The sequence below is a fragment of the Pungitius pungitius genome, chromosome 20, assembly GCF_949316345.1.
Source record: "Pungitius pungitius chromosome 20, fPunPun2.1, whole genome shotgun sequence".
Taxonomy (NCBI): domain Eukaryota; kingdom Metazoa; phylum Chordata; class Actinopteri; order Perciformes; family Gasterosteidae; genus Pungitius; species Pungitius pungitius.
Genome location: NC_084919.1, coordinates 7,027,656 through 7,050,501, shown reverse-complemented (window position 1 = coordinate 7,050,501; position 22,846 = coordinate 7,027,656). Strand labels below are relative to the sequence as shown.

Genomic DNA, 22,846 nt, shown 5'->3' with positions numbered 1-22,846 from the left:
AAAAGCGTTGGTGCAGATACAGACTCAACAGACCAGCGCCATGACGCTTCAGGCTTCTTTATCGCTCTGGCTCAGTCAAACTCTGTTATTTTTGAATGCCTTAGACTATCGGGTTATTATTTAGCTATGAGCATTTTCGGAGCGCGCCCGAGAGCGTATCATTGCTTTGGCCGGAATTGTCGGCCTGTGATAAATAAACAATTTACATTACTTTAAAGAGCTTTGGGCTGAATTTGTGTTTCTGAAGAAATTTAGGGTAAGAGTGGTTTTGGTGTCAGTTTACTGACCAGAAGAACTCCATCCTTAGGCGCTTGTACATTACCTTTTTTTAACAATTCCATAAAAAGTTGTTATTGAAAATAAAAATGTATTACAAGTCATTTGAACAATGTTGAATCAAAAGGGCAGACTGCTTCCAGAGAGTCGTACGCGGTTGCATTTTTTAAATACTCCCATGCATTAAAAGTCGTTTAGAGTGCACTCTAAGTTCAATTCTCTCGTATATTAATATTTATTGTCACCCAAGGACACAGCAGCCGCCGGTGAAATTCAGGGAGTGAGTGTGTGTGACAAAGAGAGTGAGCGAAAACGGCAAGAAACGAGCAACTCGGAAACAACGGTCCGATTCTTATTTTTACATCTCACCCCTCCTCTCGCTCTGTCAAGGCCGCTCTTTTCTTCCTCCTACTCGTTGGGCCGGGAAAGAGGTCAGAGTAAGTGAGAGAGCAACACACACACACACACACACACACACACGGCGCAACCGTTACAAATCTTCTCCGCCGTATCGAGGAAAACACACTGATAAGCGTGTCTCCACTCCCCATCCGACAGATCCATCTCCGAAAAACATCTGAGACGCTTGCAGGAAGATGTGGAAATATATCTCAGTGTTGGTGGCAGATTGATGGTTCAATTCCCTCCCACGACACGGGCCGAGCCGCAGTGGACCCGTGCAAAAGGGTCGAGTGGGTTTCACCGGGCACACAGATGTTACGGGATGATAATTAACTGGGTTTAGTTGACATGAGTTGTGTAAGAGTGTGTGCGTGTATTTGGGAGTGTGTGTGTGTGTGTTTGCGCATGTTGGGAGTGCTGCACCTGCAGCTAATGATGTGAAACCTGCCAAACTCATCTGCTGCAGGCCTCCACGCTCCACACACTCCCCTCAGATCAAACTTGCACCTGTTGACCCGTACACACACACACACACACACACACACACACACACATGTACACACCTTTTACAGATGCTATTTTTTTAGGGGGACATTCCAGCACTCAGGGCTAAGTGCCTCCTTAACCTGTTCTCAAGAAATTAATTTGCTTCATTGCATATTTCATGGAGCAACACCAACTGAGGCATCACACTCAATCTGTCAAGTGTGTTTTATGTGGAGATACGAGGTGACGGACGTCAGAAAGAAGGTCAACCTCAGATTCATCTTAAAAGCAAATGGCATAATATCTGTCATATACAGTTTTTATCAGGCTGAAAAGGTGCCTGGGGAACACACATTTCTAAGGAGGGAGGTTGAAAACGTGTAACCAATGAAGCGTAAAGTGATTCCCGGGAACTTGTGCACTTTATTTTGTCGAACTGGAAATGAGAGGCAGTGCATCAAACATGATTGCAGGTAACAAAGTACAGTAATATTATTCCCTCGGGACCTCTTTGAAGCAAAGACACATGCTACTTTAATAGAAGGGGATGAGAAGATAAATAGGAAGTATTTGGTAAGAAATCAGCTCATTACCTGAACTATCTTGTAGCAGCTGTTTGTTCACAAAAGCCTCAAAAAGATTACAGTTTTTAATGGAAGATGCTTATAATAGAAAGATGTGAATATGTGTGCACACAAGCAGTTTGTATGCATGTAGATGTGCGTATTGTTCCCTTAAGATGTGCCGTAGATGTATACGTACTGTCTGAGCTGTATAGGCACAGATCAGAGTGCAAGGTGGAGGGTTTTAGGATTCATCGAGAGTCATGCAATGCAAAATGCAAAAATAACTTAATTGTGTTTCAGCCTTTTTAAAAATACTGTCTAAATTAATTTGTGAGTGGAAAAATGTCTCAGTTTCAGAAATTTCACCGCGTGTGTGTGAGGTTTCGCAGAGTGACCGTACGTCCTCACCTCTGCGTGCGTGCGTGTGTGTGTGTGTGTGTGTGTGTGTCGGCGGTGGACGTGTGGGGCCACCGGGTCGAGGTGGGCCCGGCCCGTGGTTCCCACAGCCTGCGCGGAGGCAGCCTCTGCCGCGCTATCGGCCTCCGTCTCCGGCCCCTCCCCCCCCCCCCCCCCCCCCCCCCAGCACCAGCGGGCCCCCTGACGTCAGGCCTGATAACGGGGCCAGCGGCAAGAGGAGGAGGGGCGGGGGGGGGGGGGGGTGGATGGAGATGGAGGGATGAGGTGGAAGGAGAGCGGCCTACAGGGAGGGACCGAATGGGGTTACACTAACAGAGCCAGCGGTGGATAAGACCCTCAGACAGATAAGGCGGAGCAGAGTGTGTGGAGCCTCTTTTGTTTTCCTGCTGCTCCTCCTGTCTGGCGGCTTCTCCCTTCTCCTCCACTCCGACATTCTCCTGAACCTTTTGCTCCTCCTGCGCCGGCCCTCCTCTCGACTGGACGCTGGGGACCTTTTCTCCTCGCGCTTCCTGGTGTTTTGAGAGCGTGGGGAAGCCGGCCTATGACTGACAGCGGAAGACAAGTTTTTCTTTTTGGACAAAGTTCTCACACTTTTTTTTTTTCCTCCCCAAAATCCTCCATCCTTCTCACACTCTGAATCGTCACACAGTGACCGGCTGTTTAACCCTCTCTGTATGCACTCTGCGTGAACCCTAGAGACACCAGAACCCATTGTTTTGATGATGTCACTTCACCTTTACCTAACCTGCGTCTTACCCTTAACTTGCCCCTCCACGTTCAAACAAAAAGCTTTCTCTCTGCAACTAAGCCTTGTGTATCAGCATATTAAACACAGTCTTTGCATGTGTCTGTGTGTGTGTGTGTGTGTGTGTGTGTGTGTTCCCTATTTGCTCTTCAGGCCTTCGCTACCCTGCGGACTTTGGCCACTGCTTATCACAGGGAGAGGTCCTGGGATCCCTGATTCTTCACTGCTAAAAATACACTGGCTATAGTTTACACACACACACACACACACACATGCACACACACCCTGGGTACCATGAGGCACCCGGCTTTCAGGCGGGCGGTCAGATGTTGAGCCAATTTAACCAGTGGAGAATTTAGAGGATGGGGCCATCCGTGAAAAGCTTAAACTCCCCTTCAAATGTTCTGAGTTTTAAAGTAACACCCAGGAGTGGAATTTCAAACGTTATCCTCCAAAGCATCCAAGAAATATTCAAACGAACCTTGCTTTACAAACAGCAAACTCCGTCCCAACCGAATCGAGGGTGTTGGGGAGGAGGTGGGGGGGTTGATAAATTAAACGTTATCGTCCGTAATTGGAGTGTTGCGTGACGTGTTTGCGCTGCTCTTCAAACAGTGTGAAGCGAGACTCGAATTCAACACTTGAGTTCGTCACATATGAGAACCTGCAATGGAGGAGTTAATGATTTAGCAAAAATAAAGAATCACACTCGTGGGTAAGGGTGTGTGTGTGTGTGTGTGTGTGTGTGTGTGTGTGTGTGTGTGTGTGTGTCTTGCTGAGCAGACTCGTGTCTCCTGAGGGAATCCCTTTCCTTGCCTACATTCCAACACACTTAATCCACAAGCTCAACCTGTGGAGATGCCTTGGAATAACACAAATCGACACGCTTACTTCCACGCACACAAAGAGACAGGAGAGACAGCAAAATACATACTAAATACAACCAGAGTACACCTGAATAAAGCTTTATTTAACTAAATTACTTTTCAATGCTCAGAAACACACCGCTTTCACTTTGATAAGACAGAATTGAAAATGTTGCCTTTATTAAGATTTGCAGTATAACATAAACGGAAGTTTGTGAACCCTGTTTTGTGACGAGCAGAGCAGGAGAAAAGCGAATAATAGAAAGAAAAGAAACCTGAAACAATGAAAAGCCAGACCATTTGTGACTGCTCAAGGGCCAAATTGAAATAAATAGATAATAGAAGGACTACTCACTGCAAACCTTTGTAAAATGTACCATTTTAAACTTTTGCTCAACAAAGTCGGTCATTCAGAAGCTGTTTGGGGTTTATAAAAAAAAACTTTTGGGGCTTTTTTGGGGAGAATCGGATGGAAAACAACACAAAAAGCGGTTCTGAGAGTCGTCAAACATCAGCACAAGTCTTCAACGATCCGCACTGTTTCACCATCACCAACATCACATGATCGGATCCATGCAGATCAATCGGATCAGATGTGACCTGGTGTCAGCAGGAGCAGACAACAAACACCTTCTGCTTACGCTGCAAAACAGCAAGAAAAAAAAACAAAAGGCATGAGCGTGTGCGTGTGTGTGTGTGTGTGTGTGTGTGTGTGTGAGAGAGAGTGTGTGTTCTACTTCCTGGGTTTTCACCGTTTTGAGGTCTTCTTCCTGGAGCCGGGAGCCTGCAAGTCTCGGTGAGTGTGTTTGAGTGTGCGTTTTTTGTGTGTGTGTGACGCAGGCACCAGGAAAGCTGTCCCCGTCTCGGCTGGGGCAGAGATTCGATCATTCGGGGTCGGTGACTTACTTTGGCCCTTCGGCCCTTCTTCCTCTCACACACACACACACACACATTCAATTGAGTGCTATCTAGTCCCTCACCAACACCTCTTCAGTCATGCACACTGAAAACACACAGTTGCACATAATAGTGGCTATAAACACACACACACACAGAGCTGTCATGGGCTCTGGCCTCTGTCACTGTCAGTGATACAGTCCGGCATGTGCAAACACACAAGTGAAAACACTGTACAAAAACAGAAAAGCGACTGAACTCTGTTTGATTTTTCTCTTGACGTTTTGTAAACTTAAGAGACTTGAACTCCTGGGTTCTGGTTCCACCAGAAGAGGAAGCGACAGACCTCTCGAGGCACCACATGTTGAACTGGGACGCGGAAGCTGTGCAGGAACACATTACCTGGAAGGGTGCACTCATGAATCCTTTTCCGTGGCACGCAGGGCGGCCCACGCCTCGATACTATTAGCCACCAATTGGTGGTTCTGTTATCAGCCCGCAGTTACACATTGATGACGGTTCCTCATTTCCATTGAGGCAATATTGCTCTATTTGCCCTGCCGTCCATAGGAGAGTAAGAGGGGGCAGTGAATCAATACTCCTGTATGGTTACAGGTTATTGTAAGCGGTCCATGTATATAATATATGGAGGATGTCACCAGACTTCTGCATTCATTTATTTTTTTTATTTTTTTTACAGTAACTAGTGAGTTCAGTTATGTTTTTAAAATATAATGCCGAATCTGTGGAATTTTTTATGTGGGGCTTTGCAGGTGATTTTTGCCACACCTCTTAGATTAGGATAATTTACACATGGTTCTTTTTTCATCTTAAATAATATAATTGAGAGGGTAAATGTAATATAATGTGATATTATGATAAATTGTTGATTATATTATCATAAATCGTTATTCTTATTGTTGTAACTTGTCGTTTAGACACACGAACACTCGCACACACACGCAGACCCACGCGCGCGGACACACACACACACACACACACACACACACACACACACACTGGGCCGTAGAGTCACATAACTCAGTGTCTTGTGGGAAGTGGCTGCACAATGAAATGGCCTCGTGTGTTTACGTTCACTGGTGTTGATGACAGGTATAAATCTGTCCTCCAAGGGGACAACAACCGCCGGAGACTTCCGAGTTAAGACGCGTCAAGCATCCACCACCATTTTTCATTTTTGTCATGAAGTGAAAGAAAAAAAAGGAGGGCGTGGGGGTCCTTAATATGGAAATGTCCGTTCAGCACATTGAAACGAATCGAGTAACTCGAAGTTCTCTCCAGCTCGTCCACAAAGGCCTGAGATCTTTATCTGATATTCTGGACTCGGATATTTCGCCAAATTGGATTGATGAGACGAGCACATTTAATTGACGTGTTGACATCTGAATATCAAGAACAATCGAAACTATAGATGTGTGCAAGGCAGCACAAGGCCGCACAGTGGGCATGATTATTCATACACAATAGTTTAACATGATCATGAAGAAATATCGCGACTGTATAGGGCCACAGACACCGGAGAAGGATCACCAAGGAGGATTAAAGGCCATTGTAGGTAAATTGCATTTACAAAGTAGACTTCATTTTGGATTAACGAAAACATGTTTCGAGGCATTTTATTTGCATTTATTTGTTGGAAACTTTGATTTGATCTGAACAGGTGTTCATGACATTATTATAAATGTGTGTGTGTGTGTGTCACATGTATACATCGTATGTAAATTAGTTAAACTAATAAAAGAACGGAACGGAATAAAAGAAAATCCTTAAAAACGAAAAACATCCATTTTTAACGAACCAAGGGGCTTCAAACATCTGCAATACGATATACGTTTAATTAAAAGTACTGTCACCGATTTCTGTGAAAGAGAGAGAGAGAGAGAGAGAGAGAGAGAGAGAGAGCAAGAGCGAGAGAGAGAGAGAGAGAGAGAGAGAGAGAGAGAGGGAGAGAGGGAGATGATGGGTCTCGATCACAGTGTCTCACTCCGCCTCCTCCCTCTCGGGCCTTTCTCTCAGTTTATTGTAGATTTCTGGATCGTTGCGGTCGCTTCACTCCTTTGTCCTGCGCATCTGATTTCGATGAGGTACACGGCGCTCTGCGGATTCTATTAAATCTCCCGTTTTGGCCTTAAACCCCCCTCCCCTCCCCGCCCAGCCGTGCCCGCATCCATACCACCAACATCCACACTATCAACACGGATGTCCAGCTTCAAGGAGAGGACATGTATCAGGGCATAATGACAACCAACCACGGACCCCACTCCTATGAGGCCGGATTTCTGCACAACGCCTCGACGGGCACGTCGCCGGTTTACGTGCCCACCACCCGGGTCGTCACCCCCATGATGCCCGCGCTGCCTTACCTCCAGACGCCCGGCGCGTCGCAGCAGCAGGGCGGCCCCGCGTCCAGCCACTCGGCGTGGGCGCAGCCGTGCGCCGACGCGGTGCCCACGTACAACCACTCCCCGGTGTCTCCGCGCTTCGCCTTCTCCACCAGCCCTCCTCTGTCCTCCGGCACGGCCGCGGCTCGGGACACGGCGGCCTCGTACAGCAGCAGCGGCGGCCCGTTGAACATCTCCGCCAACGGGAGGGAGCACTACGGCGCGCGGAGCCTCGGCGGCTCGTACCACAGCCCTTACCCGGCCTACATGAGCCCGAACGTGGGTGGAGCGTGGTCGGCTTCTCCGTTTGATAACCCGGTCCTCCATGGTCTCCCAGGCGGAGGCCCCCACGGCGCGGCGCGCCACCCAAACATAGGTAAGCACAACAGTCGCATTTGTTTGAGAATGTTTTTCTACTTTGTGCAGGCCGAAGTGTCCCGCTAAACATTTTTCTTTCCAATAACATGATTTGTGACGTTAGGAAATTCGTTAAGAATGTCAAACTCTCATATTCACTGTTACAAAAAGGAAACGTGCAAAAAAATGGGTAAAAAAGGTATTTTCTTTATTTCGATATGTCAATGATAGGCCTACAATTTATGGCCATGAAAAAAAACGTGAATAAGGTGAAAGGTAGCAAGGCCTGAAATGTTTTTTTGTCAATATTCTAAAGAAAAATAAAGAAATAAAGTTCTTTAAAAATGGGTGAAATTCATTGAAAGTCATCAAGATTAAGGCAGTAACTAACACTATTGTAACGATACAATACAAAACGATTTTATTTCTCACAACCACAGACTAATTTAATTAATTAAATTAATTAGACGTCTTTGTCAAGGTTACACGTCTTTTTTTGTAAGTTCCAAAACGAGGAAAATTCTTGTTCCTCAAATTTCTGCTGAACGAAAATGAAACACGGCGTGTGCATGTTATGTTTTCCATTTGATCAAAACGAGCAAGTCACAAACTGCCACTTGAGATGAATCATGAGGGCCTGCAGAAAGATTTAAGAAAAGTTGTCACCTTATTTCTTTAACACGAGTAATTCACCGATGCATTTTTTGTTATTTTTTATTAAATACAATTGTTATTGATTATTCTGTTATGTCTGGCAAAATGTGTTCCTTAAAGAGATGTTAGTTTAACCTGAGAGGATTGTTTAATCCCGAGGTTTTTGGAAGGTCAGGCAGGTTCATCCTATTTGTAACAATTACTTTGAGAAAGTCATTAAGTGAAACTGATTTATATTTTACTTTTATTGTGAACTTCTAGAAATACAATAATTTATTTTATGGATCAAATAAGCCAATAGGTCAGTCATGAGTATGAATCACAATTGATAATATTATGTTTAATTTAATACTCCAGCATTATTTAGCCACTCAAATCGTAACTTTAAATACCATAACAAACATGTTTGGTTTATCTTCAAGTAATAAGGATTTCTGATTGGGTTTGATTGTGACCTTGTGTATCAGTTAAGATTTGCAATGAACTCGACCTTATTCCAACACATTGATTTTGCTTATTTGTCCATTTCTTTCAAAGACTGATCCATTATTATAATTATCATATCATTATTATATCATGTAATATTATATTATTGGTTTTATCTTATTCATATTTGATTAGCAGCAGATTAACCCCTCGTTAATACAATGAGTTCCTGTCTGACACACTGCTCATTATAATGGTTTGTGTGATAATCATTTGCATGTTTTACCGACGAGGTCATCTCTTTTAATCTGTTTCCACCTTCCAACAGTGTGACCGATAACAGCATTGATCCACACTGACCTCATCAGGGGATGACAGTGACAATCAAGTCACGGTGCTCAGCCCGCTCACTCACTGCTTTTCTTCAGAGGTGTTTCGGCCTCATTGTTTTACACTCACATGAAATGAAATCCCATCTCTGTGCTGTTTGATGACGCGCTGATTTGGAGGGAAGGGAAACTGAAAGCTTGGACGTTTCCTTAAGGGTCAATGGGAGAAGAAGCACAAACTTGAATGATCCGAAATATCTGTGACAATAGTACTTCATTGCTTAATTAAAATGCCCTTATTGACTTGGTCTTTTCCAGAGAATCATTTACAGGACTACATTATTTGTTCAAACTCTATTTGAATATCACCACGCCTCCTAATTTTAATGTGGACGGAGCTCATAAACTATTAAAAAAAAAAAAGTTTGGTAGTTAATCTACAGCAATGTATCATATTTTTACAACAAACAAAAATGTTAAACTACATCCTTCAAATAGTTTTAGAGTAAAACGTGTAATATAAAGTGTAAAAGGATAAAATTGAATAAAATAATAATAGTCAAGTTAAGTTAACCTAGTCTGAGGGAATTTATTTAAAAAAAGGCCCCGCCCAATATCATTATATCTGATCTGAAGTCTTTATATGAGATATCATTAGAAGGGTCCAGTGATTTCTCCAAAAAGAAAATACGTGCGTGTAAAGCCAATAAATAATCATTGTTCTTGTACATTTGAATGCTGCCACAATTAAAGCTGTACCCCCCCCCCCCCCACACACACACACACACACACCTCAGAACCCCTGATAAGTACACACGCTGACATTGACAACGCGAACAAAAAAAAAGAACAAGAACCCCTTTTCAGACAAACGCACGGTGCAGTGCTTCTTTTTGTGCAGCGTATTGTGTCGCTGCGTTGTGTTGGCTGCGAGCGGCTCAAGGTCAGTTTGCCCCGCTGCGTCTGCCTTGCTCTCAGCCTTGGAGGAGGCCTGCAGCGAGGAAGGAGCAGATGGAGCCCAGATTCGTCCCTTTTCGTTACGACCAACGCGAGTGTGAGAGATGGGCACAAAGTCTCTGATGACGCTCAATTCCGTCAATAGCTGCAGCCGATTCGTAATCATTCACCGAGGTGAGGGATGAGGAGGGGTTCTGTAGCTGTTGTGTGGGCCTGTAAGAGTGCAGCCGGCACCTCCTGGTGGTGTGGAGACGCCCCTGCACCCGTTAACGGGTGGAGAGCATGTGTCATGTGACGATAACTGTCCTGAAGGTTATGACAGCGCGCTCAGCTTGGTCTGTGAAATGATACCAGGGGTATATGTAACGTCTATTTTAAAGTTCCATATATCAACGGTATATTCTGTTGGTTTTGTAATAAGTGCTGTAGTGAGTTTGTGGTCGAATAGAAGAAATCACCCTTTCTGGTCGTCCTTCCATCAGACCTTTTCGACGACTTCGCCGAGGGGCGAGAGTGTGTGAACTGCGGGGCGATGTCGACCCCCCTGTGGAGGCGAGATGGGACGGGCCACTACCTGTGCAATGCCTGCGGACTCTACCACAAGATGAACGGCATCAACAGACCTCTCATCAAACCTCAGCGGCGGCTGGTGGGTGACAGCGGTGCACGCTCGCCAACGGGCGATAGATCCACCTGCGGCGTTTTTCACCGGGAGGTGTAGGCCGCCTTTTTTTTTTTTTTTAACGTGTGACATTCTTTACATGCTGCAGTCTGCCTCGAGGAGGGTTGGCTTGTCCTGCACCAACTGTCACACCACCACCACCACCCTTTGGCGACGGAACGCGGAGGGAGAGCCGGTTTGCAACGCCTGCGGCCTCTACATGAAACTCCACGGGGTGAGCAGCGCAACAACAGATCAACAGGCCACACTTCCCCTCCACGTGGGTCTTCTGTACGTCATTGTCCATGTGTCTCGACAGGTAGCACGACCCCTGGCCATGAAGAAAGAGGGGATCCAGACCCGCAAACGTAAACCCAAAAACCTCAACAAGTCCCAAGCGGGTGAGTTTCAGAGCAGGTCTGTGCAGATGTTGGATCTCTGTGGCCCACACTTCCCGAGGAGGCCCGTTCCTCGTGTGCATTCCGTCTGCGAAATGTGCAATGACTTCTGTTCTGGCGCTGCGCAGGGACCCCGGGCGGTGACGGGACTCAGGTCACGGGCAGCAGCACTCCCCGGGCCCCCAGCGCCGCCGCCGAGGAGCCTCGGCCGATAAAGACGGAGCCCGACACCCACAGCTTGTACACACACCGCAGCGCACACGCACAGGTTGGACAGCTTTTGAGGTCAAATCGTTAGTCTGAACATTAGAGTCTGTAATTGGGATCATGAGAGAACCTAATAAGCCCAATTAGATTACCGGAAGGCCTAATGACAAGGTCCAAAAGGTCCTTTAAAACTGAATTAATGGAAGGTTCAGGATGGTTTTGCATGAAATATATGAATATATATATATATCATACATGCCAAATGATAAAAGAAAAAGTAAACATGTCAAACTATGAAGGACAGATAACGCAGATTCCCTTACTGGTCTTTTTCTACTCCCTGGCTTTAGATCTCAGCCCTGCCGGCCTACATGGCAGCCCAAAGCGGGGCCATTCCTCTCAAGATGCCCCCCGGGGGCCACGGCGTGTCTTCTGGCTCCAAAGCTGAGCCCTGGAACAACCTCATCCTGGCCTAGAGGACCCGGGCGACACTGCGAATTCAAACCCCACCGACTAAACTCTCCAGAGAGAGACGGGCGTCTCCGGGAAAGCAGACTGTCGCTCTGGGCGCAGATGTTCCTGCAGCCTTCATACCGTTCAGCGCTTTGGGACAAAGGGAACGGAGCACTCTAACAGAACTGCAGAGAGTCCGTGCATCCAGCAGCAGCAACCCATGGACCGGGTGGAGTTTGTTTTTAAGAGCACCACTGCAATTGGACAACTCCTGATGTCATCTGGTCACCCTAACACGCCAGTGCGGGGGGGCGTAAAGTGCCGGATGCTGTAACATAAATCAGTGACAAATCACAGTAATGTCTATTTTATTTCAATATAATTGTTTTCATTTCCATCTTGACAATTTTGCCAAAAAATGATGAATGCTAAAATCATGGAAATAATCACAGGACACCTTCATTTTAAAGGTTCCACAATGAGGAGCTGGAAGTGTACTTAAAGGGTCAGCTGACCCCAAAACAACAACTAGATCTTCACACTTTCATGGTGTTTCCTTGCAGAAATGATTTACAGTGCAAATCACATTATATTTGCAAAAATCCAATCTCTTTATTGATCAATTTGCCGGTTACTTACTAATACACAAACCTCATGATCCGTTTTCAGTATTTTGTATTTTCGTAGAAGTTTTAAACTGTTGATTATCCAGAATATTTAATAAAGCACGTTACTATTAAACCTAAACCTTAAAGGATGAATCTAGTTCCACATTACAGTAATTTTAGCAGTAATAAAGCCGCTCAGTCTCAGCGCCAGTATCTCTGAAGTCAAGCAAATACAAAAAGAACATGGGTTTAACTGACTCTTTGCACGCTCCCCAAATTAACACAGTGATTACAGTCACTTAAATGTGATACCAACGATTGCAAAGAACAGTTACAATTTCATCTAATTGTACAAAGAACAGCTAATCAAACTTACTGTAATTTAGAAAGAATTCCTCAAAACACTCCTCACTCCTCAGCACCAGAAATATAAACTTCAGTAAACATAATTTCCAACGCGTTACAAAGAATTCCCTGTTGGCCTTCTGTTCCTGGATCAGTCCTGAACTATGTGCCTTTTTTATATTTAAAATGTAAAAAACACACCAAGTCAGTATTGACACCTCTCTGGAAAAAAATACGTGTAAAACTACCTATACAGCGAGCATGATGAATGTGGGTGGAAGTAAATGTACATACAGCGCCCTCTGCTGACCACAAGAGCAGATGTGCATCCATAAGACGGCTTAAACATCTTCAACCCCCCCCCCCCAGTATTTATTATTATTAAATGACCCCTCAGTCATCTACCTATCATCTACTAGCTGAGGGTTGTGGGACTTGTTGATGTGCTGCATCAGACTGTACAGATCGTTATTAATACCCATCGCTTTGCTTTGCTTGTGACAATCATAGGGCGGCGTGTGTAAACGTGGGATCGACACATGTACCAACAGATATATGAGCATATATGTAAAAAAAAACACAAAAAAACAATCCACTCCAGTATAATTGTAGGTCACCATTTTTGTTGTGTTGTAAGCGAAGACTTGTGGACCTTCTGCACTGATGCCTCTGTGTGCAACTGTATCTCTACAGAGGAACCTAATAAAGACAAAGCATTTTGACATGATGCAAATGTCTGATGCCATTCACTCCACCTCAAGGTCAACCTGTGGAGCTTCTTCTGAAATCTGTATCCTTCCAATTTCCAAGTATTCTTTAGTGAACATCGCGATATCCTTGATGAAAAGCTGGACGGTGCGTTGGTTGAAGTCTTCGGTCAGCTTCTCCCGGATGAACTCTGCATATTTGTCCTTCACCATCTCCTTCCAGCACTGTTGGAACCTGAGTCTTATTTGGGCCTGCAGGCTCGCAGATAACTGCGAGCTGAACGTGTAATCAAGAGCGAACGCACATCCTCTCTCTAAATATTCCTCAAAACTGTCCCCTCTTTCTGAAAGCAGAACCCGTGCAGCTTCCATCACGGCGTTTGCCTCCCGCGTGCAGATTTCTTTCTCCTCTTCTGGCACACTTTCAAAAATGCTCTGCATATTTGTAAAGTAACTCTTCCAGTCTCGCCCCTGCGCAATGTGTCTCGGGGCAAAAGCGGCAGATGTCAGCAGGGTGTGTTTCACGGCAGCGAACACGCCTTCACTCAGGGGATTCATGCCAGCCTTTTCAGCGGCTCTGACGTAGCCCGCGTGGTCCTCGCTCTGATCCACGCAGTCCACTTGGCCGCGGTCCACACCCCTGAACAGCTGCTCTTTAGTTCCTTTGAATCCCCAGCATCTCAAATAGCCAACGCGAGTCTTTACGCCGTACCCGCTCCACCACTCGTGCGCTTTGTGGACCAGGTTCAGCATGCACGCGCCCGCGTCCGCGCCCGCGTCTCGGGCCAAGCACGGGCTGTTCACGGTGAAAACGTACACGGTGGTGTCCTCCGAGGCGGAGCGGGCCTCCAGGAGTTCCTGCGTCTGCTCGATGACGACGTCCTCGCTGTGTTCTCCCTTGTTGTAGTTCGGGTAATACGGTCCATGCATGACAACCTCCTCGCGGGTCTCGATCACGGCCCACGCGTGCTGCTGCTGCTGCTGATTGAAGCGGGCGCCACTTTCCTCGGTGACGTCGCGGTGAAACTCCCGAAATTTCTCGTTGACCGTCTCGTCGAGGCAGACGTCGTCGTTGGCTCGGCCGGACTTGAGATGCTGCGACACTTTGTTCGCCGAGTGCCGCGCGTCGGCCCAGGAGCACATCTGCTCCCAGAGGCTCCAGCTGTTCCGCAGCCCAGTCGTGCCCGCGTGCCCACGGGTGTCCCCCGTGCAGCTCGCCCTGTGAGCCAGGGGCCTGTTATTTTAAAGGCATTCGAGTTTAGGGTAAATAGCGGGAACGCCGGGACAGTGGTGATGTTTTTGAAAAGCAACACGTGTGAGGGATACAACTCATTTTAGGGTTATAAAGTAAGAGTTTGACATTTGGGGAAATGAACTTATTTGCTTTCCTACAGAGAGTTAAAACGAGAGGACGGAAACACCTCTTGTGCCTTTAATATGAATCCGCTTATTATTCCTATATTGAATCAGAAATAGAAATAATAAGCCGCCTCTATAAAGGTAACAAAGGAAACCAAGTACTCCTAATGAGTAACACCTTACAACTTGTTTGTTCAACACAAATATTACTGAGAAGAAGAAAAAAAAAACACGACTGGTTTTGACCATTTGCAATTTCCTTGAAATCACCAAGTAAATGCAAATAAGTAGTAGCGGTTAGTCGGGTATAGTACTGTATAGACCTCTGGTTGTATTTCTCCCTCCATCGCGGTTTATTCCTCTCAGAGAACTACAATGGCCTGCAGGAAGAGTGAATACGTGACGCGGAGCAGACTGTGTGCAGAGGGACCTGCTCACTACGAAGGCCTCATCCAAAGCAAAAACCCAACCATTCATATAAGGTTAGGGTGACTATAAAAAAGTTAGTAATATTTTATTGTATTTCTGCCTCATAAAGGAAATACTCTTTGGAACAAAAATAATCATGCAGACAAAATGACTGTAATACGGTTACTCTTGCAGAGGAGACTTTTCCTGCAACTAAAAGGAAGTGAAAAAGTCCTTTCCTGTTGAAACATGTTTCAGTTTCACCTCACGCACGAGCCTCATGTATACAGTACACTGTAAGTACTCACTTCAGTCCGGCACGCTGTGGCGTTGAGTCGCTCTCACATCTCCGCCGCAGAGGTTCAGGACTTTCCAAACACGGCTGCTTTTCGTTTCCATTAAACAGAGGTCGTTTACGGCCCGACCTGAACCAAAAAGAAACGAGCCGATTAGCAGCAAACACCACAAGGATGCAAGGCTAAGTGCGGACAGCTGTCCTTCAGGTCACACACTGGATGATGTTCTGTCAACTGTGTTTACTTACATGGGAAGTTCAAACCGGAGTCCCTCGCCCTGGTATTTCAAGAATCTAATTAAATGGAAATGTGCCTCCTCCTTTCTCTTGGGCGGTCAGTTGGTAGATGAACCAATGCTCTCCGGTCTACTGAAATAAAAGCTCTGAGACGCGTTTACCTGGATCTGCTTGAGAGTTTATGACTTTCAGCACTCAGCTCCTCCTCTTAGTAACGCTCAAGGCCATGTAGTGATCCCCTGTCGATCAGGTGCCTCCATGGAAGCTGTGACACCTCACACTCACACACACACACACACACACACACACACACACACACACACTGATTTGGAGGGTGGCGGAAGATCGCAACAAGTTCAAAACCTAAGGTGATCAGTGAAGTATGAGTGCAACAATAAAACCTGGGTAAATGTCAAATATTGCCAGAGGGATGAAAACAGGAAAGTCCGGTTTTGGCTGGGTGAGACAAAATGACATCTAGTAAATCATTAAGATGATTTTTAACTGATAAAGTCAAAAGAGGCAATCTGGGAGAATACTACAGCCATCCTGATATCCAGCCTATGGCAACATCACACTGTCATCGCCTCTGTGCTTTCACATGGCTCATGAGAAGTAAAACATGTACAGACGGTGTGGCTTTAAGGTGAATTATATGAGGAGGGTTCGCTACAAACAGCCATGCTGAGGAGCGTGTTTGACAGGAACTGTGCGGTACTCTTCTTGTGTAGCTTATCCTTGCCTTCGGGTCATTGTTTGTTTCTAATCTTAAATGCTACAATAAAGAGTATAACATTTGATTTAATTTTTCATAAAATTTCTCAATAAATATCGGATGGACCGCAAGGAAATAGTATCATGGCCTTCACGGTGCGTAGATAATCAATCTCACTGGCTTTGGCATTCCTCAAGTTCTAAAATGTGCTGCCAAAGAGGGAGGGAGAGAGAGAGAGAGAGATTTTTGGAGCTAATAAACTTACTTTTTTTGCTGCAGGCCTTCACACACACTCACACACACACACACACACACACACACACACACACACACACAGACACACACATACACACACACACACACACACACACACACACACGGACACACACACGGACACACACACGGACACACATACACCAGACTGCAGCTTTCTCTTCAACTTTCACTGGAAATAGTATATTTTGTACTTTTATGTAATTGTGTGTTGAGTGGATTATCATAGTAACCCATTACGTAATGGATTGTACTCTTACTCACTTAGTTACTTATATAAACAATCCATATCCTCTTTTATTGCAAACATATTTCCATTTTCCTGCATTGGATCTAAAAAGTGTATCCTACCACAACCCTTTCATATTATGGATTAAATGAATAATCATAAAAATGATAACCTGCCTCCATGCTGGACAAAATGGCATAAACGGATGAGCACAGTCAGACCAGACACAATATACAAAGAAATTAATTTTACTCATTCTAATGCACAAAATAAAGCGAAGGTAAGAGCAGTAAAATAATGTAAGTGTTTGACCACACAGGGAGCCTCACAGTCCCACGATTACATAAATTCGATGAGCAGGTATGGTTTCCCTCAAGGATGAACAACGGACCAATCAGAAACCGCGCTGCACCGACCGTCCGCTTAGGCGGGCCATCACACCAGACGCTCTGGTCACCCATTGGACGCCGCTCCCTGTGCCCATGGCCCGGCAGCCAATCGGAAGCGTCGCTTGATCTGACGACTTCTCAGACTGGAAAGCCGCCCTCCTTCCGTGGTCCCGCCGCAGCTCGCTGTATCTCCGCGACGCCTCGCTCGGATGGGAAACATCTCTCTCCGGGTTTACACGCCAGTTTTGTCAGAGTAACAGCCGACAGCCCCCCCCCCGGAGCGACATGGACATCCTGAAGTCACTCGGCCACCCGGAAGAGATATTCAACCTGTTCAAATTTAAAATGGGGGGATGCAGAACCATCATGCCAAAGTTGGATTATGTGAGTAAACCATCTGTTTTTGCCGGGCGTAAACGCATGAGGAAGACATGCGGGATGGACACGCGGTTGCATTAACGTTATTTTGGCGTGAGGCTGCACTGTAATAGGTCGACCTACATGGATACAACGGAGTCGGCTGGTTGAACCACTTAGATCACTCACTCCTGCTTTAGGTCGGATGTACACAAGAAGATCTGACTATAGGGATTTACTTTACATAATGAGCTTGGGGGGTTCAACGGCGGTGTTGGGTGTTGTGCGCATGTTTAGCAGCTAATCCCGATGTTTTAACCTCAATGTGACCCAGCTAGAGTCATAGAGACCGCATACTGGTTTAACCAGAAAGTATTTAGTCCCCCTTTATTTGGGTTTGCAGGAGTTTTAAACGACCCAGACAAAGGGTTAACCTAAGTAAATCTAATCATAGTGATCTATCATCTAATAATAGTGCTGACATGATATTCAGATACTAAATACTATATACTATCGCACCTGTGCACAAACCAACCATCCTGTGCTTCCCTGATGCGTAGCAACTTCCCCAAAACGGCTTATGACCTGTAGGTCCTGTTCTGCAAATGATCTCTCTATTCATAAATCCATAGTCTAACCTGCTGTTATCCAGCTCATGTAATCCTGTTTATTCCCAGTCAGCTAGTTTCATTCAGCGAGGAGAGATTTGTTAAAACGCTGGATGACGTTATCTTGAGGAGCACTGCGCTCTTATTTTGAAATACAGGCAAAACTAGTAGAGCGTTGACACCCCGATCGGCCCTCATATTATTGGTTAACTGCTGATCGTGTGATTGTAATGTCAGATACGTGACGTAGTAGGCGACATGCTCGCAAGTTTTCTCCACACTTAATGTAAAAAATGAAATACTCAGTATCAGTGGTTACATACCACATGAGATTAGAGGGGTCTTCAGGATCCATCGAGCTTTTAGTATATAACTATTTGGGGGGGGGGGGTTAATGCGAGTGCTTTTTGAACGGACGCACTTGTATTAGTTGCTACCACGCATGATAGGGATCAGCTAAACCGCAATCATTTCCAAATAATACCCACATATGCAGAAGGAGAAGCCTGTCTGCTATTCGTGTCGTTTTTTTTCTTCATAACGTACGCAGTCCCAAATTGACTGGACGTGCAGATGGCGTTGTTGTTGGTTGGGTGGAGGTGGGTGGAGCCACGCCGTCACAACAGCAGCAGAGCTACACCTCCGCTCCCCTGCGCAGCGAGCTGAGACTGTTCTGAGGTCAGCGCGGAGCTCTCCCACCAGAGTCTAAAAAAAAAAAAAAGAAAAGAAAAAAAGTTTTACCCCACTCGACCCCCTTCGTGTCCTCTGCGTCGACACGCACGCAGCCCCGCCGTCCAGGTGACTTCGTATGGCCGGAGCTTGCTGCAAGTGTCCCGCCTCGCTCTCCGTGCTCAGGCGCTCCCTCTCGGTCGCGCCGCGGGGCGGCGGGTCTGCTCCTCGGTCCCTGCTCCTGGGCTGGAGGGTGGGCGAGCGGGGCCTGCAGGAGGCCTGCCGACCCTCCAGCGCCTTCCGACCCCCGGGCTACTGCCGACATAAGAGCCTCCTCTGTGTCTCCTACCAGGGGTCCATGAGCGAGAGTCTGCGGACCTGCTACCTGTACCTGAACCAGACCAGCCGCAGCTTCGCAGCTGTGATCCAGGCGCTGGACGGGGAGCTGAGGTGGGTGAAAGGCTGTGTGCACGGGGGACAGGGGGGGGGGGGGGTCTGCATGCATGCATGCATGTGTCTCCCCTTCAAGGGCAGAACTAGAGATTGTTGTTGGGTTCAGTTCCCCTTTCTGTAAATATAAAAAAAAGGAAAACCTACTACTAGTGGTTGGGACATTATGTCAACAACAACGTGTTGCTGTGTCCTGCGGAGAGAAGCAATAGTGACACAAAGATAGCGTTGAGCTAATAGGCTCAATAAAACCAAAACGCACTGCAACACATATGTAGTTTACCAGTATACCAGAAACCACTCAAACATACATCTTCTCCATGATAGAAGAGAAACATATTTATATTTATTCATGGCAATTACCAATGAAATCAAACTAAACTGTAAAACGTGTTCCTTAGTACTGCTACTCATGATCTATTCTTCTATTGATATTTTGATACCATGATTTAAGCAGGCATATGCAGGGCACAAGATCGATATCTTAAAATTGCTTTTGCCGTTATCCCCACAATTTATAGGCCTATGAAACGGATAATTGCATCAGATAATCTTGATCCAACAATATTTGGGATTGTTGTTATTGATAAAACTGCTTGGATGATGGCATTGAAAACAATGAGTCCATTTGCTGCAGATGTATTGCAGTAATAACTCAAATGAACACCCACACAAACATCAGTGTCTGTGTGTGTGTGTGTGTGTGTGTGTGCGTGCTCTTCCGTCACACATGACAGGTTTCTCCTGTGTTTGTCTTATCCAGACACGCCGTGTGTATCTTCTACCTGGTGCTGCGAGCGCTGGACACGGTGGAGGACGACATGACCATCCCTCTGGACAAGAAGGTGCCCATGCTGAACGACTTCCACACCTACCTGTACCAGGACGCGTGGTGCTTCACCGAGAGCCAGGAGAAAGACCGGCAGGTCCTGGCCGATTTCCCCACGGTCAGTGTGCACCGCACATATCGCGTATTACCCTCCCTCCTCCTGAATAGGATTCATTGTTTAGTTCTTACTCAATAACAGAATAGCCCACCGTGTTTGAGTTTAGTTTGCTAGTTGTTCTCAAACAGTCTTAGTCGCTGAGGTTCATAGCTCTTATAAATACCTTCAACCCCCCCCCCCCCCCAGATATCACTGGAATTCAGAAACCTCGCTCAGGAGTACAGAGACGTCATCTCGGACATCTGCCACCGTATGGGAGGTGGGATGGCCGAGTTCCTGGAGAAGAAAGTGGGATCCATGAAGGAGTGGGACTTGGTAAAAGCTGTTTTTTTTCCCCAATAATATCAATGGCGAACTTCCTGCAAACGCAACAAAAGAAACAATGTCGTGTAGACGTTTTCATTTAAATGCTTTCATCTTATAATGCACACCGTGCCGGGACAATAAAAAAAACTGAAGCCAGTGTTTCCTCCTCTCGCTCTCAGTATTGCCATTACGTGGCGGGGCTGGTGGGCGTCGGCCTGTCTCAGCTCTTCTCCGCGTCCCAGCTGGAGGACCCCGAGGTGGGCCGTGACACTGAGCTGGCCAACTCCATGGGCCTGTTCCTCCAGAAGACAAACATCATCCGGGACTATCTGGAGGACACGCAAGTGGCACGTGCCTTTTGGCCACAAGAGGTAGAACGTGTTAGCAGTGCGTTTGCTTTTTTGTGTCTTGACCGGAAACCAGAACGGAAAGTGCTTTTTGGTGTCACGGGTGAAGCTCGGTAGATAACACCCGGTGTCCCCCCGTGCAGGCCTGGAGTCAGTTCGCGGGCCGCCTGGAGGACCTGGCCCATCCGGAGAAGCTGGAGTCGGCTCTCTCCTGTCTCAACCTGCTGGTCACCGACGCTCTGAGACACGTTCCGGACGTCATCACCTACCTGTCCCGCCTGCGCAACCAGAGCGTCTTCAACTTCTGTGCCATTCCGCAGGTGACCGCCGACTCGATACCTGGCGAGACCTAGCGATGCTGTGATTGTGTGGCAGCCTGGTAGCTTTTTATCCTCTCCTTTTGATAATATCAAATTACATTTTTTATTTTAATAAAACAATAGTTACACCGCGGATGAATAAAGAAGAGATAAAAATAAGACCAGTTAAAATTGTCAAGTGAACAAAAGAAGAAAGAATAAAACAATGATTATGGAAATGATTATAGAAATAGGATCTGGTAGGTTGGAGGTGACTGAACTCACTGAGACTGTTGAGACACCTTAAACCAACAGAGAAAGAATCTCCTGCATAGAAACATAACTGAAGGGTCCTTAGAAATATTCTGTGTGGCTTAATACATGTTGCCATATGTTTGCACAAGATATTGTCTCACTAGACTCTCGTCAAGACAGATGTAGTTTGAAAATATTTGTTTCCAGTCAACTGAATTTCTACGCCTCTCCCGACCAGGTGATGGCGATAGCGACACTGTCCTCATGCTACAACAACCCCATGGTGTTCAAGGGAGTGGTGAAGATCAGGAAGGGACAAGCCGTCACACTCATGATGGAAGCCACCAACATGAGCGCCGTGCAGACCATCATCTCCCAGTACAGCCAGGAGGTGTGTGTGTGTCTGTCTGTCTGTGTGTGTGTGTGTGTGTCGTCCTATTTACGCCACATTGGAGGACTTTAACTAAACGGGTCTTGCCGTGCGTCCCTCTGCAGATTTTACAGAAGGTCTCCCAGGCGGACCCGACGCGGGACAAAACCCTGCACGTCCTGGCCGTGATCAAAGAGAAGTCGTCCCCGTCCCCGTCCAGCCTGCCCGCCAGGGCCCACATGTCCCCCATGTACCTGTCTGCCGCCATGCTGCTCGCCGCTCTCAGCTGGCAGTACCTCAGCACCACCGCGGCACAGGCTCAGGGCACGGGCGACGTGCACGGACAGTGAATACCCCCCCCACCACGCCCCTCCTCTGACTGCGTTCCTCTTCATCACAGCCGTCACAGGACCATGGACATGTGTTAAGCACCACATGAGGAAAAAATGTGACGACGTTGAATGTCACAAAGGAGACAATGCTCCTGAGGGATGAACAGATATCAGCTCCGCTGCTTTCACAACACGGCTAAGAGGCAACAGGAAATATGAAACGGAAAATATGGACGCTGACCTTTTTTTAGATTTTTCTAAAATATCATATTATTTTGAGATATAACACTGTGCAGCCCATAAAACGGAGGTGTCCCAGAGTGCAGGAGTCTTTAGGTTGATTGATACTGATCTCTACTAGTCCATGATGCATCTCGGTAAATAATTGTCATTGATGTACGGTTATATTCACCAGCACAAATAGCACTTATATTGCAACAATTTAGTGCGTTTTGCTTTTTCATGTTGATGTTGATTGTGTTATATTGTCAATTTTTTCTTTTGTTGAACTTTCTAATTGAGGGAAATGATTTGTCATCATTCAACATTTCGAAACAAAAGGTTTGATTCTATTCACGGTGAAATGCACCCTACTGCCCGCTTTAAGAATTTGGTGAACACATCAAGGTTTTGTTTGTTTTTGGGTGATATCTAAGCTACTTAAATCTATTGCACTCACATGAAAGAACATGCCATGGAGAGCATCCTTCATATCAACACTTAAATGTCTGCGTTTTCTCTGTTTTAACTCCACGGATACATCGAGAAGGAGAAAAGAACAGCGATACCCCAAGGTAGTTTTGGCTTCGACTGATCGAATGTGCTCAAATGTCATTTCTGGT

At 46.2% G+C, this 22,846-nt stretch overlaps 3 protein-coding genes across 5 annotated transcripts; 2 read left to right on the top strand and 1 right to left on the bottom strand.

Annotated features, from left to right (window-relative positions):
- The first annotated feature begins 6,831 nt into the window (after window positions 1-6,831).
- On the top strand, window positions 6,832-12,334 carry gata4 (GATA binding protein 4). Its single transcript, XM_037449647.2, has 6 exons — window positions 6,832-7,433; window positions 10,263-10,429; window positions 10,551-10,676; window positions 10,761-10,842; window positions 10,968-11,107; window positions 11,397-12,334. The coding sequence occupies exons 1-6, from the start codon at window positions 6,899-6,901 to the stop codon at window positions 11,520-11,522; spliced, it is 1,176 nt and encodes a 391-aa protein (XP_037305544.2). The 5' UTR covers window positions 6,832-6,898; the 3' UTR covers window positions 11,523-12,334.
- A 15-nt stretch (window positions 12,335-12,349) lies between these two features.
- On the bottom strand, window positions 12,350-18,643 carry LOC119195049 (uncharacterized). Of its 2 annotated transcripts, none has more exons than XM_037449644.2 (3): window positions 15,471-18,643; window positions 15,235-15,351; window positions 12,350-14,393 (listed from the first exon to the last, which is right to left on the bottom strand). In XM_037449644.2, coding segments are annotated over exons 1-3 (1,314 nt in total). In that variant the 5' UTR covers window positions 15,473-18,643; the 3' UTR covers window positions 12,350-13,198. The 2 variants fall into 2 exon arrangements, with proteins under 2 accessions (XP_037305541.2, XP_037305542.2); XM_037449645.2 differs by having other exon boundaries at window positions 15,620-18,643.
- On the top strand, window positions 17,318-22,723 carry fdft1 (farnesyl-diphosphate farnesyltransferase 1). Of its 2 annotated transcripts, XM_037448921.2 has the most exons (8): window positions 17,318-17,448; window positions 19,051-19,148; window positions 19,912-20,095; window positions 20,282-20,410; window positions 20,581-20,772; window positions 20,892-21,068; window positions 21,541-21,693; window positions 21,798-22,723. In XM_037448921.2, the coding sequence occupies exons 1-8, from the start codon at window positions 17,350-17,352 to the stop codon at window positions 22,020-22,022; spliced, it is 1,257 nt and encodes a 418-aa protein (XP_037304818.1). In that variant the 5' UTR covers window positions 17,318-17,349; the 3' UTR covers window positions 22,023-22,723. The 2 variants fall into 2 exon arrangements, with proteins under 2 accessions (XP_037304818.1, XP_037304817.2); XM_037448920.2 differs by lacking the exon at window positions 17,318-17,448 and having other exon boundaries at window positions 18,838-19,148.
- Window positions 22,724-22,846: the final 123 nt, after the last annotated feature.

What these genes read in the sequence shown, in the direction of transcription:
- gata4 (XM_037449647.2), top strand. Translation starts at nt 6,899, where the DNA reads ATGTATCAGGGCATAATGACAACCAACCACGGACCCCACTCCTATGAG. An exon ending in TCAAACCTCAGCGGCGGCTG is followed by an intron (nt 10,430 to 10,550) that starts GTGGGTGACAGC and finishes TACATGCTGCAG; the next exon opens with TCTGCCTCGAGGAGGGTTGG. An exon ending in TCTACATGAAACTCCACGGG is followed by an intron (nt 10,677 to 10,760) that starts GTGAGCAGCGCA and finishes GTGTCTCGACAG; the next exon opens with GTAGCACGACCCCTGGCCAT.
- LOC119195049 (XM_037449644.2), bottom strand. An exon ending in CCACAGCGTGCCGGACTGAA is followed by an intron (nt 14,394 to 15,234) that starts GTGAGTACTTAC and finishes TTAAAATAACAG; the next exon opens with GCCCCTGGCTCACAGGGCGA.
- fdft1 (XM_037448920.2), top strand. Translation starts at nt 18,838, where the DNA reads ATGGCCGGAGCTTGCTGCAAGTGTCCCGCCTCGCTCTCCGTGCTCAGG. An exon ending in ACTTCTGTGCCATTCCGCAG is followed by an intron (nt 21,069 to 21,540) that starts GTGACCGCCGAC and finishes TCTCCCGACCAG; the next exon opens with GTGATGGCGATAGCGACACT. An exon ending in TCTCCCAGTACAGCCAGGAG is followed by an intron (nt 21,694 to 21,797) that starts GTGTGTGTGTGT and finishes GTCCCTCTGCAG; the next exon opens with ATTTTACAGAAGGTCTCCCA.